We start from the raw sequence: 12,027 nt of genomic DNA on the forward strand, positions 1-12,027 counted from the left end.
ACACCAAGCTGCCTTGATATCAGCCCTGGGGCTGTCTGAGCAGCCTCATCCAAACTCAGACCAGAATATTTTTTATAGAGACCTCTACCACAAACAAATCCCCAAACAAATCCCCAAAACCAAAATCACAAGGCAAGAATGATGCAGACACTGATCTGTATAATCACTGTGATTAAAACAGTAGGTTGCAGCTTGAGTTATAAGATTGGAAGTGTGTTTATAATTAAGGAAGCCAGAGAAGCTCAGGATTCCTACACAAGTGTGATCACCTATATCAAAGTTAACCACAGATTCCTTACAGGGATCTATATCCCCTTTCCTTCTCCCAAAAAGACTGGACCCCCCACCACACAAGAATACTTTTTTGTTGTTATTTTAAGCTAGTCATGAATTCATCGTGCTATTCCCCATATCTCTTTTATCTAAGGACTGATCCTACCAACAAGGACTAATGCTTCCCTTAAATTCTGATAAACTCACTTACTTTTTTCCCCTCACTATCCATGGTCTGTCTGCTCAAATTGTGAAAAAAGCAGAGGAAAAAAAACTTTCAAATGATCCTGAGCAAACTCCGCGCTTATAGAAAAACTCCTTGGTCTTGTACTGAAGTGCCACTCTCCTCACAAGAAAATGAGTACCTGCTCTGTGGAGATACAACAGCTGATCCCAATTAACGTTTTCTCTCCCACCTGTGCCCTAAATTGCACCATAAGAATAACATTTGTGACTCAGCTGGAGTCACACCTCTAGACAGCCCAACCTCCTTGTGCTTTGTTGGGCAGCAAACCAACTCCCTGTCCTGAGCTGTGTGGGACATTCAGATGCATTGTAGCCAGTTCACACCAGATTATGATCACTGGGAAAGGAACTGCAGCTGCTGTAGTTTGATCCCTTACCCTTTCCGAGGACTGTGCTCAGGCAACCATAGCAGCCTTTTAGCACATCCCTGGTGGAGCATTAGTGTTAGCAATCTATCAAACAGTCATCCATCTTTCTCATTCAGAAGCTCTGAAAAATTTATTTATTCATTATTTTACTGCCAGAGAGTAGAAATTTACCTTAACATAGCCAAAAAATGCAAAAGCATGCATCAAATGTGCACTGATGTTTGACTGTCCTCAGCTTCACAGAATGCTCTCCCACACTGCAATAGCCCAGACCTGGCAGCCAGCAATGCTGAGGCCAAAGCCTGCTCTGGCTGCCCGTGTTTCCGTGCTAGGTTAAGCATGCAGACAGGCAGCACGTGGTTCCTCATGCTGGAACACTGGGGGTGTTCTGTTTCTTGCTCTCTCCAGGGGTGTTCTTGGCAAGGAGGGTTGCAAGTGCAGCATCCTCACTCAATAACTTCTCAGCAAACTAAGTGGACTTAAGCCTTCAGTAAAATCAAAGCTCTGGCTTTGCTTCAGCTATGCATGGAGAGGGGGTGCCTATAGAAAGGAATTAGAGCTTGAACGCAGAGTAAAAGCAAAGCAAAACCTCCAAATCCTGAAATCACATGACTGGGCTTTCCTAACCATGCAGCAAACACGTTACTGTACCAGAGAGCTTGTTCCCATCAGAAAGGCAGGCTTGTGAGTACTTTAAAGCAATTAAAAAAAAAAAAAAAAAGCACACCAGCAAAAAACAACTACTTTGAAATGAAGCATCTGATATTAAAAAAACTGTGCTGGAGTTTTAAGAGTAAGCCAATGGTATGTTTCAAGGAAGAGAAGCAGTGGCAAGGAAGCCACTTACCTTGATAGCAAAACCCTTTCTATTGGCTTGTGTAAGGAAAGAGCCACCGGTAATTTAGACAGGGAATTTTGCAGTGTTTTCTCTGGTTGGAAGTGGGATTCAGAAGAAAATCCTTAAATCTTCCCAGACCAAAATGATCTATTTTTTTCTGTAAAGCAGGAGAAGCAGCATCTTCTCTGCAGCAGTCTGGTTTTCAGAGAGCACACAGAATCATTTGTGAACATCCCTAAAAATCTTGACTATTAAAATCATTCTTGCTCTAGTAATAGGCATTCTGGACCACACAGGGATCAGATATGGGCAACAGCAATTGCTGCAGAGTTTGTTGTTCCAGGCAATTTTTTTCATTGTTCATGCTATAATGGTGGCTGTATGTATGTTTGATTCAGTATAAAAGGAAAATACCCAATTTGTCACTTTATTTCCTATATTGTAGAGTGGGGTTGATCACATATTAGCCAAACACCATGGATGCAAGGAACCTGAGGAGTTTAGAGGGATTAGATGCAATGAAGCAAAACAATCTGTTCCTGTTTGCACTTCTTGCTCACAAATGTGAGTATCAGCCCTGCACCTCACAAACAAGTAATAAAACAGACACCCCAAAACTCCATTTGGTATCACGGGGCTGCAAATATTTCTGGAGGCATGTCTGCATGTGATACAAGGGAAACTCCCTTCCTGAGAAACCAGTGACTGCAGAAGGGGCAGGGGTGATGACTTTACAAAGCTTAAAGACTGCATTTTACTCTTTAATCTTCGGTTATACACATGACTGCATTGTGGGAAGGTCACCAGACAAAGGAGTTCAGCGAACTGGGTCTGAAGGGAGGAACTCTGAGTGGGTCTCAGCTTTGCTCCTGCAAACCATTCACATAACTGGCATGGCCATCTGCCCCGCTGAAGGGTGAGCCTGGTGCTCCCACTGCCCAGCACAGAAATAATGGGAATAGGTGGGAATAAGCAGAAATTGTCACAGCAGAAAAAAGGTATTGAGGAGTAAGTTTAAATTCACCTTCTGCGTCCCGAGACATCACACAGCACCTGGGTATCGCGGTCAGCACCTCGCACCAAGGCCGAACACGCCATGGTCAAAACCTTCGCTCTCCCGCAAACACAGGGCAGGACGGGGCGAGGGCCGGAGTGCGGCTCCGTGTGGGACGCGGCTCGGGCTCGGAGACGCTGCCCGCGGACCCACGGGCCCCTCGCTGCCGGCGGCGAGCGGCGGAGCGCTGAGAGGGGCGGTGGGACCCCTGCGGGATGGGGCGAGCCCCTGAGGGGCGGTGGAATATGGGGGGCAGTGGGACCCCTGCGGGATGGGGCGAGCCCCTGAGGAGCGGTGGAATTTGGGGGGCAGTGGGACCCCTGCGGGATGGGGCGAGCCCCTGAGGAGCGGTGGAATTTGGGAGGGCGGTGGGACCCCTGCGGGATGGAGCGAGCCGCTGAGGGGCGGTGGAATCTGGAGGGGCGGTGGAATTTGGGAGGGCGGTGGGACCCCTGAGGGATGGGGCGAGCCGCTGAGGGGCGGGGGGGGGACGCGGCCCCACGTGACTCTCGCGCCCGGGCCGCAGCTCGCGCAGTTGCCGCTCGCGCCGTTGCCGCCCGCGCAGTCCGGGCGATGCGGGCGGGCGCGCGGCGGCGCGCGGCGCTGGTGCTGCTGGCGGCGCTGGCGGCCTGGGGAGCGCGGGCCCAGCGCCCCGGGGACCCCGCGGGTACGGGGGGACCGTGAGGGGACCGGGAACACCGGGAGGGCACCGGGGTCCGCTCGAGCGCTGCACAGCCCGTCCCGCGGTCCCGCGGGCGGCTCTGTCCCCCCCGCAGTTGTGCGGCGCTCTGGTGGCATCGCTGCAGCGGTCCTTGCTGTGCTCCACCGGAGCTCGAATCCGCAGACGTCCCGGGGCCTGAGGTGTCAGGATGTGTAACACTTTTGCGCTCAATTTTCAGGAAACGGGACGCGTTGCATCCTCTCGTCTTCATCGGAGTTTCCTGAAGGATTTTTCACACCACAGGAGAGGAAGGATGGAGGAATCGTTATCTACTTCATAATTATACTGTACATGTTTTTGGCCGTGTCCATTGTGTGTGATGATTACTTCCTACCTTCCCTAGAGATCATCAGTGAATGTAAGTGACATCCTGACTGTTTACCTGTAAAACTGAGAAGCTTGGCATAAAACTTTCTCTTTTAAAAAGCTTCAAAGTTAGAGTGCTCTGAAAGAAAACTGAACAAGTTTCACTTACCATGCACAGATGTGTCCATTCAACACTTAATTTGATACACAGGATCAATATTTTATTGAAAAAACCTAGTGATTACACTGCACATGTATTTATTTAATATTTGCTTTCTTTCTGCTTGGAGGAAAATCTTAAGATTCCTCAGTATTAACTAAACTGACAATTTAACTTTGAGTTGCACAGTACAATGTCCAGGTAACTGCTAGTAAAACAAAAAAAAAACAAAAAAAAAAAAAATAGGAGGGATGGTGATCTGTGAAACCAAAATTCTTTCTAGGGTTTGTTTTTCTTTAAAAGTAGTGATGAGCAACTGCTAACATATTAAAGGTATGACACAGGAGGGACAGGAATTCTATGGTTACCACGGTTCTAAGAAATCTAATCAACCTGCAACAATTCCCCTGGCTTCAGAAGTAAAGAGATGGTCTTGGCAGGGAGCTCAGATTTTCACTGCCAAGAACTAACAAAATTCCCTAGGGAAACTCATCCCTGAACTGGAAAACCCCCTCCAAATCAGAACACTTACAGCAAGTGTAAGCCTATACACTGCCATAAGAGCTACTGTTTTGTTCATTGATGATAAATAAGCATGTGTCAGACTTGTGCCATGGTCAGCTATGCGTCCCTGTTTTGTGTGCAGGATTTGATCCACTGAGTTACATCCCAGAAAGTCAATTTGCCAGAACAAAAATATCATTTCTCTGAAGCAACACACAGGCTCTTATACTGTCTATACAAAATGAAATTTTGATTTTAAGATCACAGCAGTGGCTTGAATTTAACTAATGTTTCTGGTATATGAAGATACAGAAGTACAAATTTCCCTGGAAGATAGATAGAATTGATATGGATCATGCAGCAATATCACACTACAGTCCATAGATTTTCCCCACAATTATTACCAATAGGAAACACAGTTAAATCCTGCATACAAATGCTGATTTTACAAGAGATTTAAACCTTACAAGAGAAATAAACTAGCCCAATGCATCAGGCTAATTTTCAACATTTTAATGAATCTCATATAAATGCATTGACTGTATGAAAATAAACTTTAATCTACTAAACTGTAGTTGTAACTATTATGTACTAGTGAACGTAAAGGGTACAGGCTACTGCAGTATCAGGTTTTTTTAAGCAACTCTTTTTGTTCTGTCCTCAGGCCTTGGCCTCTCACAAGATGTAGCTGGAGCAACTTTTATGGCTGCTGGAAGCTCTGCTCCAGAGCTTGTCACTGCTTTTCTAGGTAAGAGATGTGTTTTGACTCTTTATAACTGAGAATTCTTTTCCTTGCATGCCAAACTGAAACATACCAGAGAGTCAATTTCCTTACAGGAGCTTTTGTGACAAAGGGAGATATCGGCGTCAGCACCATCCTTGGATCAGCAATATATAATCTTCTCGGTATTTCTGCAGCTTGTGGGCTGTTTTCCAGTGTGGTACGTATCAACTTTGATAGTTCTGCTCCTAAGAGCCAAACAGTTATCCTTTCTCATTTGCCAACAAAAGCCAAGAGAGACTTACTATGACAACTGCCAAGTTTATTATTTAGTAGCAAAACCAGCATGTAATCAGTTTTAAGATAACTTGCTATGAAAGTTTTTAAAAACACTAACTTGTTAAATATCATACTTAAGTCATTCCTAAGAATCTTTAATTTTTACATAATATAGAAACAACATATTGATGCAGCATTTACAGCACTTAGTGAAAGTATTACAGAGAGTTTTAAGAAAAGTACATGACTGATCTGCAGGTTTCGAGGCTATCCTGTTGGCCGCTGTTCAGAGACTGTCTGGCATATACCATCAGTGCAGCAGCGGTCCTTGCGATGATATCTGACAGCAGAATTTACTGGTAAGAGCACAAGTAGTGTTGAATTCCTGTTGACTGGAGATTTGTGAGACAGTGTTTTGAAAAACAAATGAAAATCCCCAAGCCCCAAACTTCAAGTAGCCTGAACTGCCATTCACTAACAGAAATAAACATCCTGTTGGCTTTAAAAAACTTAAAAAGTCACAATGCTTGTAAAGATTATTACCTAAACATTCAAACTCTGCCTATTTATGAAGTTTGACCTGCACAGGTTTGTCTGTACAGATTTCACAATTTCTATCACAATTGTTCTGACATGGCAATTAGTGTTCAGCATTTACTCCTTTTAAGCCTTTCCTTTCATAGCAGCATTGTTCTGGAAAACTTTTGTCTGCCAGAAGGAGATAATGAGTTTCTGATGTTTTAACTCCTCCATCAACACTGAAACTCCTGTTACCTCAACAAGACAGTCAGGTCCAGCATTAAGTCTCTTGAAGTTTATAATTTAAGCATCACATGAAGACTCAATTTTGCAAACATCAGGAAAATGTTCAATCAGTAAGATCCCCTGAAAAAACATGCAGCTATACAATACACAAACAAGATTCTGCAGAGGGGAGTTAATCAAACTACTGAAAGACATGGGGACACTCACAAACTTCCATGACATTAGCCATACAATTGCAAATAGATGCTTTTGTGTGTTCTCCTTTTGCTATTCATGCAAATTTTCTCTCTTTCTTCTTATCCAACAATTGGGTTCTTTTATACTACACATTATATAAAACTTGATTTTCATTCTAGGTATGAAAGTGCATCCCTATTATTGATATATGGGTGTTATATTCTGGTACTATGTTTTGACATTAAAATCAACCAATACCTCATGAAAAAGTTCAGTCCCTGCTGCGCATGTTTTACAAAAGCCATGGAAGAGAGTGCAGAGCAGCAGCCACTGGTTGGATGGAGGGACGAGAGTGGACCTCTAATTCGTCAACAGTCAAGAACAGACAGTGGAATTTTTCAAGATGAGCTGGACTACTCTCAACTTTCAACAAGCTTACATGGGCTCGATGAAATCTCTGAAGGTACAGGTATTGTTACAGCTGTCTCTAGCACTCCGCAAGACTGTCTGCATCAATTCTGATCAAGAGCAGATTCTCACATAGTATTAACATTTTGCTCACAAAAGAACTCCAGCCTAGTATTTAAGTACATCGTTATTTTAACTTGGAATATAACATTGAGCAAAGTCAGAGTGATGGTTTTCATATAAAGCTAGTTGCTAGAGGAATGCAAGGATAGTTGCTCATTTGTGTTGTAGTAGAACTTCTGTCTTTGTTGTGTGTATTTGAAACTTCTCAGCAACACTGCTTGTAAAATGCACAATCAGCTGAAAGCCACATAAGTACTGTAGTAATATGCAGTGTTTCCTTATGACAGTGGCAGGTTCACAGCCCAAAATATGCATAATATCAAAAGTAAAGGGACAGCTGTGATGTGGCCACAGGTCACGTTTCCTCTTAGGCAAAAAAGAGCAGCTGGTGCTTACTCTTGGTAAATGCTATGGGCAAACCCTTACAAAGAAATTCATTTTTCATCCACCTTAGTTCTCTCCTGGTGATGTAATAAAAAACATTTTAATCATAGAATATTAGGTTGGAAAGAGATCTCAAGGATCATCTGGTCCAACCCTTCCTGGCAAAAACATGGTCCCAGATGGACCAGCACCTGTTCATCTGAATCTTAGAATTGTCCAACCACTTCCTGGGGAGATTATTTTACTGGTGATTATTCTCATTGTGAAAATATATATACAAGCAGAATCTCCCCAGAAGTAACTTGATTTCAGAATTTTGTCCAGACAGATGTAGGTACTGGGTAACACTACAGCTGAAACTTGAGAAAGAAGTATTTTTCACCTTTTTTCAGTATTCTCAAAAGTCGAGGACAGTAACATACTGTATGCTATGGGTTCAAGCTCAATGCTACAATTTAAAAGTTACTTTTTCCTCAACAGATCATCCAAATGTCTTTACCATGCCTGAAGCAGATATGAAGAGAATTTTGTGGGTGTTATCCCTTCCTATTATCACACTACTGTATTTAACTATACCAGATTGCAGAAGACAGTTTTGGAGGAACTGGTTCATGGTGACATTTTTAATTTCAGCAGCATGGATTTCTGCAATAACTTATGTTCTTGTATGGATGGTAACAATAGCAGGTGGGTACCTAAAGTGGTAGTCAGGAATCACTGAAAAAGTTGTGTGGTTTCCCTGTGAGGTTTCCCTTTAAAAGTCAGTTTAGCAACTCAGATTGTGCTGTAAAAAACACAACAAAGAAAAACAACAAACTTATGTTTGACTGCTTAGTTTGCCACCCTCTTCTATCCAATGATGGAACACTTTATAGAGTTTAGCTGCTTCACACTGCTTACCATCACATGAATGAGAACTTGATGTAGCTACAAAAAACCCGATCTATTTTTAAAAACAGAGTTTCACTAAACTGCTTCATTAAGCAAAGCAATTAGACACACAGCAATAAACTTGTCATGCTGAAGGCTGGCAAACATGAAATCCCCTAAGACTGGAATTAGAGGTCAAAGTTTTTGAAAAAATCCATAATTTCTATACCTGTGTTTTTCACAAACATTGCAGTAAGAGATTTGGCATTAAATTCACTGCCAAAAAACTTCTCAAATGTGTTTATTAAACATTCTCGGAGTGTGTATATGTGGACTTCTTACAGATCTGCATCATAAAGTGGGGCAGTAAAAGGATTGCATTAAAGTGAGAGAAGGAGTATGGACTTGTATGTAAAAACCATCTCCTGAAAGTACTTTGAGGTATTAAAGGTCTCCTCAATTCATTGTTTCTCCAGTCAGCTTGAAAGACATCCAGTTTTTATATTTCAGAACAAGCAGAAAATGAAACTGAAACTCTACAGAAATTTTTCAAAGCTTGCCATTTTCACATTATAGCTCACTAATCCTACTCAAGCATTCTGCTAGTTCAGATATGAATAACTCCTTGTTCAGTGCAGAAGCAGACCTACACATTCAGTAAACCTTGGAGAAATTACTAGCAGATCACTGAATGTTATACCCACCATGTTAACCCCTTGGTTAAATAATTTTCTACTTGTACCCAAAGAGCAAGGGTTCACTGTCTGGATGCTAGAAGCCTTTGAAACAGGATCCAAGTCAACATTATTGCTGTTCTACAAGACAAATCATTCATTCAAATGAAAGCAGGTACGCTGGAGATCCAGAGTGTATTAGTTCACTTTCCAGAGTCATCACAGGTAGTACTGGGGTCTTTGGCCCACTACTTCTAGGTAAATTGTATTCTATTTACATGTTAAAACACTACAAGTTAAACACACAATATATTCAAGTCCAGGCTCTCATGAAGGTTGAGAACTCAAAAGGTTCTATCATTGCATAATCAGTCTATCAGAATGTCACAAAAGTATAGCTGGGCACTAAACTGGGACGGTCAAGAACAAACCTAATTTAGTACATCTTTCTGTTGCTGGCAAAGAAAATTCGACTACTTATAGCAACACATTGCAACTGATACACGAAATTAACAAAAGCCTAGAAAAATAACACTTTTCTGTCTTAATGGTCAGTTGCTAGAAAATAAACCACTACACATTAAATAGAAGATAAATCTATCTAATAAAATGAAAAATTAGCTTCTCCTGAGTTTATATTCTGTCTTATAACCTTCAGAGGGCTAGAAACTAATGTTGGGTACATAAGGCTGGTTCATTCATATTTCACCTTGGTTTGGACCATGATTTTCCAGCCTGGATGATTTATATAAGCTGATTTGTTGGTCCCTCATCCTACAAATCTATCAGAAGTGATGGAAGGATAAAGAGAGTACAAATTCTGCAACAGGATCATGTTAGTACCTCTGAAATCAACAAACAGTTTCAAATATAAATTTACTGGGCTGCTCTAGACTAAGCTGGTGAGCAATAGACAAGCATTGCTGACCTAGCTTAGTGTACTGCCTCTTATTTAAATAAAATTGCTCTTATTAAATATGTCAAAATATTTCACGTAAGGACTCAGATTTCAACAATAAAAAATATTAAGATACTTCTTAGTGAACAAAAACGTTCAAGAAATATTAATTGCTTTGTTGCTTAACTAGAGGTATCAAATACTTCAGCATATTGATGCATCTGAATGGTACAACTGCTAAAACAGTTTTGAAGAATCCCTGTATTTAAGTTAGAAATTAATATGGTTACAGGACATTTGGGGGCTAAGAAAAATAGAGACTAGGGAAAAATAAGCTGCCCTCCTAATAACAGTTTAAAACTTTTCTTCAAATTTAAACGAGTATTTCCCTAAAGGAACTCACACTTCTAAGGGGTTACTTGTACTTACAAGTAATACAAAAATTCTGCACTTTGATTCTTTCAAATCACTTTCTAATTGGAATGAAATGGTAAAGGCATGTAGTTGAGACAGTATTCTCATAATATCTTAATGACTGTCCTCCCCAAGAAAATTCATGTGCTTTTTTCCCCTCCCCTGAGGGGATTAAAAAGAATGATAATAAGAGTTATTGCTTCATGAGACTTTTGAACACTAACAAGGAGATGCCGAAAACTGTAAGAGATTACAGTATTTTCTGGAAGTTGAAAAAAAAATAAAGGAGTAGTAATTTGTTAGATATTTAAACTTCTGCTTTATCTGCAAGAAAAAAATCATAAAAAAATCATACTGTCTTGACCACTGCAGACTTGAAGAACAAGGAAGGGATATTTGTTGTTACTCTTAGTTTTAACTGCTTTGTGGTTTCTGTCACCTCACATGTAGTTAAGTTAGCTGATACATTACATATGAAATTCCTGTATGATTATTGATTCTTTCTCCAGCAAATAAAGTCCAAAGCACTTTCTGTGAATGAGTCCTAACTAAAACCACACTTGCATTTTCTACCTTTATTTCTCAACTGCAGGTGAAACTCTGGGAATCCCAGAGTCAGTCATGGGTCTCACACTACTCGCAGCAGGAACAAGTGTACCAGATACAGTTGCAAGTGTGCTGGTGGCTCGAAAAGGTAAAAGATTTTAGTATTTAGGCTCATGCCAATGGATGTGTTTAAAAGATACTACAAAAAGAAAGAATGGTCAACATTTTGATAAATTCAAGGAGTAACCTCAAAATCCGTGTTCCAGATTCTAGAGCTTAAGTTTACTAAAAATAAATAAATAGCTTACCTGAAAAAGCTGTGGCTCAGACATTTAAAAACTTCTCAGAGTATCTCAGAGAAGTATTCTGGATTGGTTTATTTGTTGTTTAAGTATTACAGTTTTACTGCAGAACACAACTGTAGGTCTCAGTATTTTAAACATAACTGGACTTTTTAATAGCCTATCTTAATTATAAGTGCAACTGTGCAGATGCTGGTGATTTAGGGAGACTTTTAATGGTTGTGGTACCCATGTTCTGTAGAATCGTGACTACAGTTCTTCCAATGCAAAATCTGAAAAGGGTGCTCTGTGAGAAACTGAGGGCTGGCAGTCTGTTCCTCCAAAACAGTTTGGCAATTTCATGCAATACAATTAAGCCAACTTATTTGTATTTCTTCTCTTACAGGAAATGGAGATATGGCTATGTCTAACATTGTAGGATCCAATGTATTTGATATGCTGTGTTTGGGAATACCCTGGTTTATAAAAACTGCCTTCATAAATACATCAGGACCCATAGAAGTGAACAGCAGTGGTCTGACATACACAGCCATTTCTCTTATCTGTTCTGTTGGTTTTATTTTTCTGGCAGTTCACCTGAATGGCTGGAAAATAGATAAAAAATTGGGAACAATTTGTCTTGTCCTGTACTTAGTATTTACTGTATTATCAATTTTATATGAACTTGGCATCATAGGAAACAATCCTACAAGGGTCTGTGGTAACTAGTTATAATCAGTGATTATGCTGATGAAAAAAATAAAAGCAGGAGAAAAAGATCAGTTTCTTCATTTAGTCAAAATAAAATTTAAAAAAACAACTCCAAACTCCCATTGGGCTCTAAATCTTATATACAGAACTAAGTCATGTCAATAAAGTAATATTAAGTAGAACAAAAACATCACAGCCTAATTGGAGCCCTTTCTTTTAGAATCAAGAATTACAGTATGACTACAATGCACATATAAAACCAAAATTCTGAAAAAGACATCTACTTCTTACATTACCATGTCAATA

At 40.7% G+C, this 12,027-nt stretch overlaps 1 protein-coding gene across 2 annotated transcripts; it reads left to right on the top strand.

Moving 5' to 3' along the window:
- Positions 1-2,587: 2,587 nt before the first annotated feature.
- On the top strand, positions 2,588-11,909 carry SLC24A5 (solute carrier family 24 member 5). 2 transcript variants are annotated; one of them, XM_059858371.1, is made up of 9 exons: positions 2,588-2,723; positions 3,679-3,858; positions 5,135-5,218; positions 5,308-5,411; positions 5,729-5,829; positions 6,592-6,875; positions 7,808-8,014; positions 10,776-10,877; positions 11,417-11,909. In XM_059858371.1, the coding sequence occupies exons 1-9, from the start codon at positions 2,678-2,680 to the stop codon at positions 11,737-11,739; spliced, it is 1,431 nt and encodes a 476-aa protein (XP_059714354.1). In that variant the 5' UTR covers positions 2,588-2,677; the 3' UTR covers positions 11,740-11,909. The 2 variants fall into 2 exon arrangements, with proteins under 2 accessions (XP_059714354.1, XP_059714353.1); XM_059858370.1 differs by lacking the exon at positions 2,588-2,723 and adding an exon at positions 3,353-3,446.
- The last annotated feature ends 118 nt before the right edge of the window (positions 11,910-12,027 follow it).

This window comes from Haemorhous mexicanus, chromosome 13, assembly GCF_027477595.1.
Source record: "Haemorhous mexicanus isolate bHaeMex1 chromosome 13, bHaeMex1.pri, whole genome shotgun sequence".
NCBI lineage: Eukaryota > Metazoa > Chordata > Aves > Passeriformes > Fringillidae > Haemorhous > Haemorhous mexicanus.

Excerpts from the sequence above, each read along its gene's own strand:
- SLC24A5 (XM_059858370.1), top strand. The coding sequence starts at position 3,353 with ATGCGGGCGGGCGCGCGGCGGCGCGCGGCGCTGGTGCTGCTGGCGGCG. Across the intron at positions 3,859-5,134 it reads CCTAGAGATCATCAGTGAAT|GCCTTGGCCTCTCACAAGAT; the intron begins GTAAGTGACATC and ends TTCTGTCCTCAG. Across the intron at positions 5,830-6,591 it reads TCTGACAGCAGAATTTACTG|GTATGAAAGTGCATCCCTAT; the intron begins GTAAGAGCACAA and ends TTTTCATTCTAG.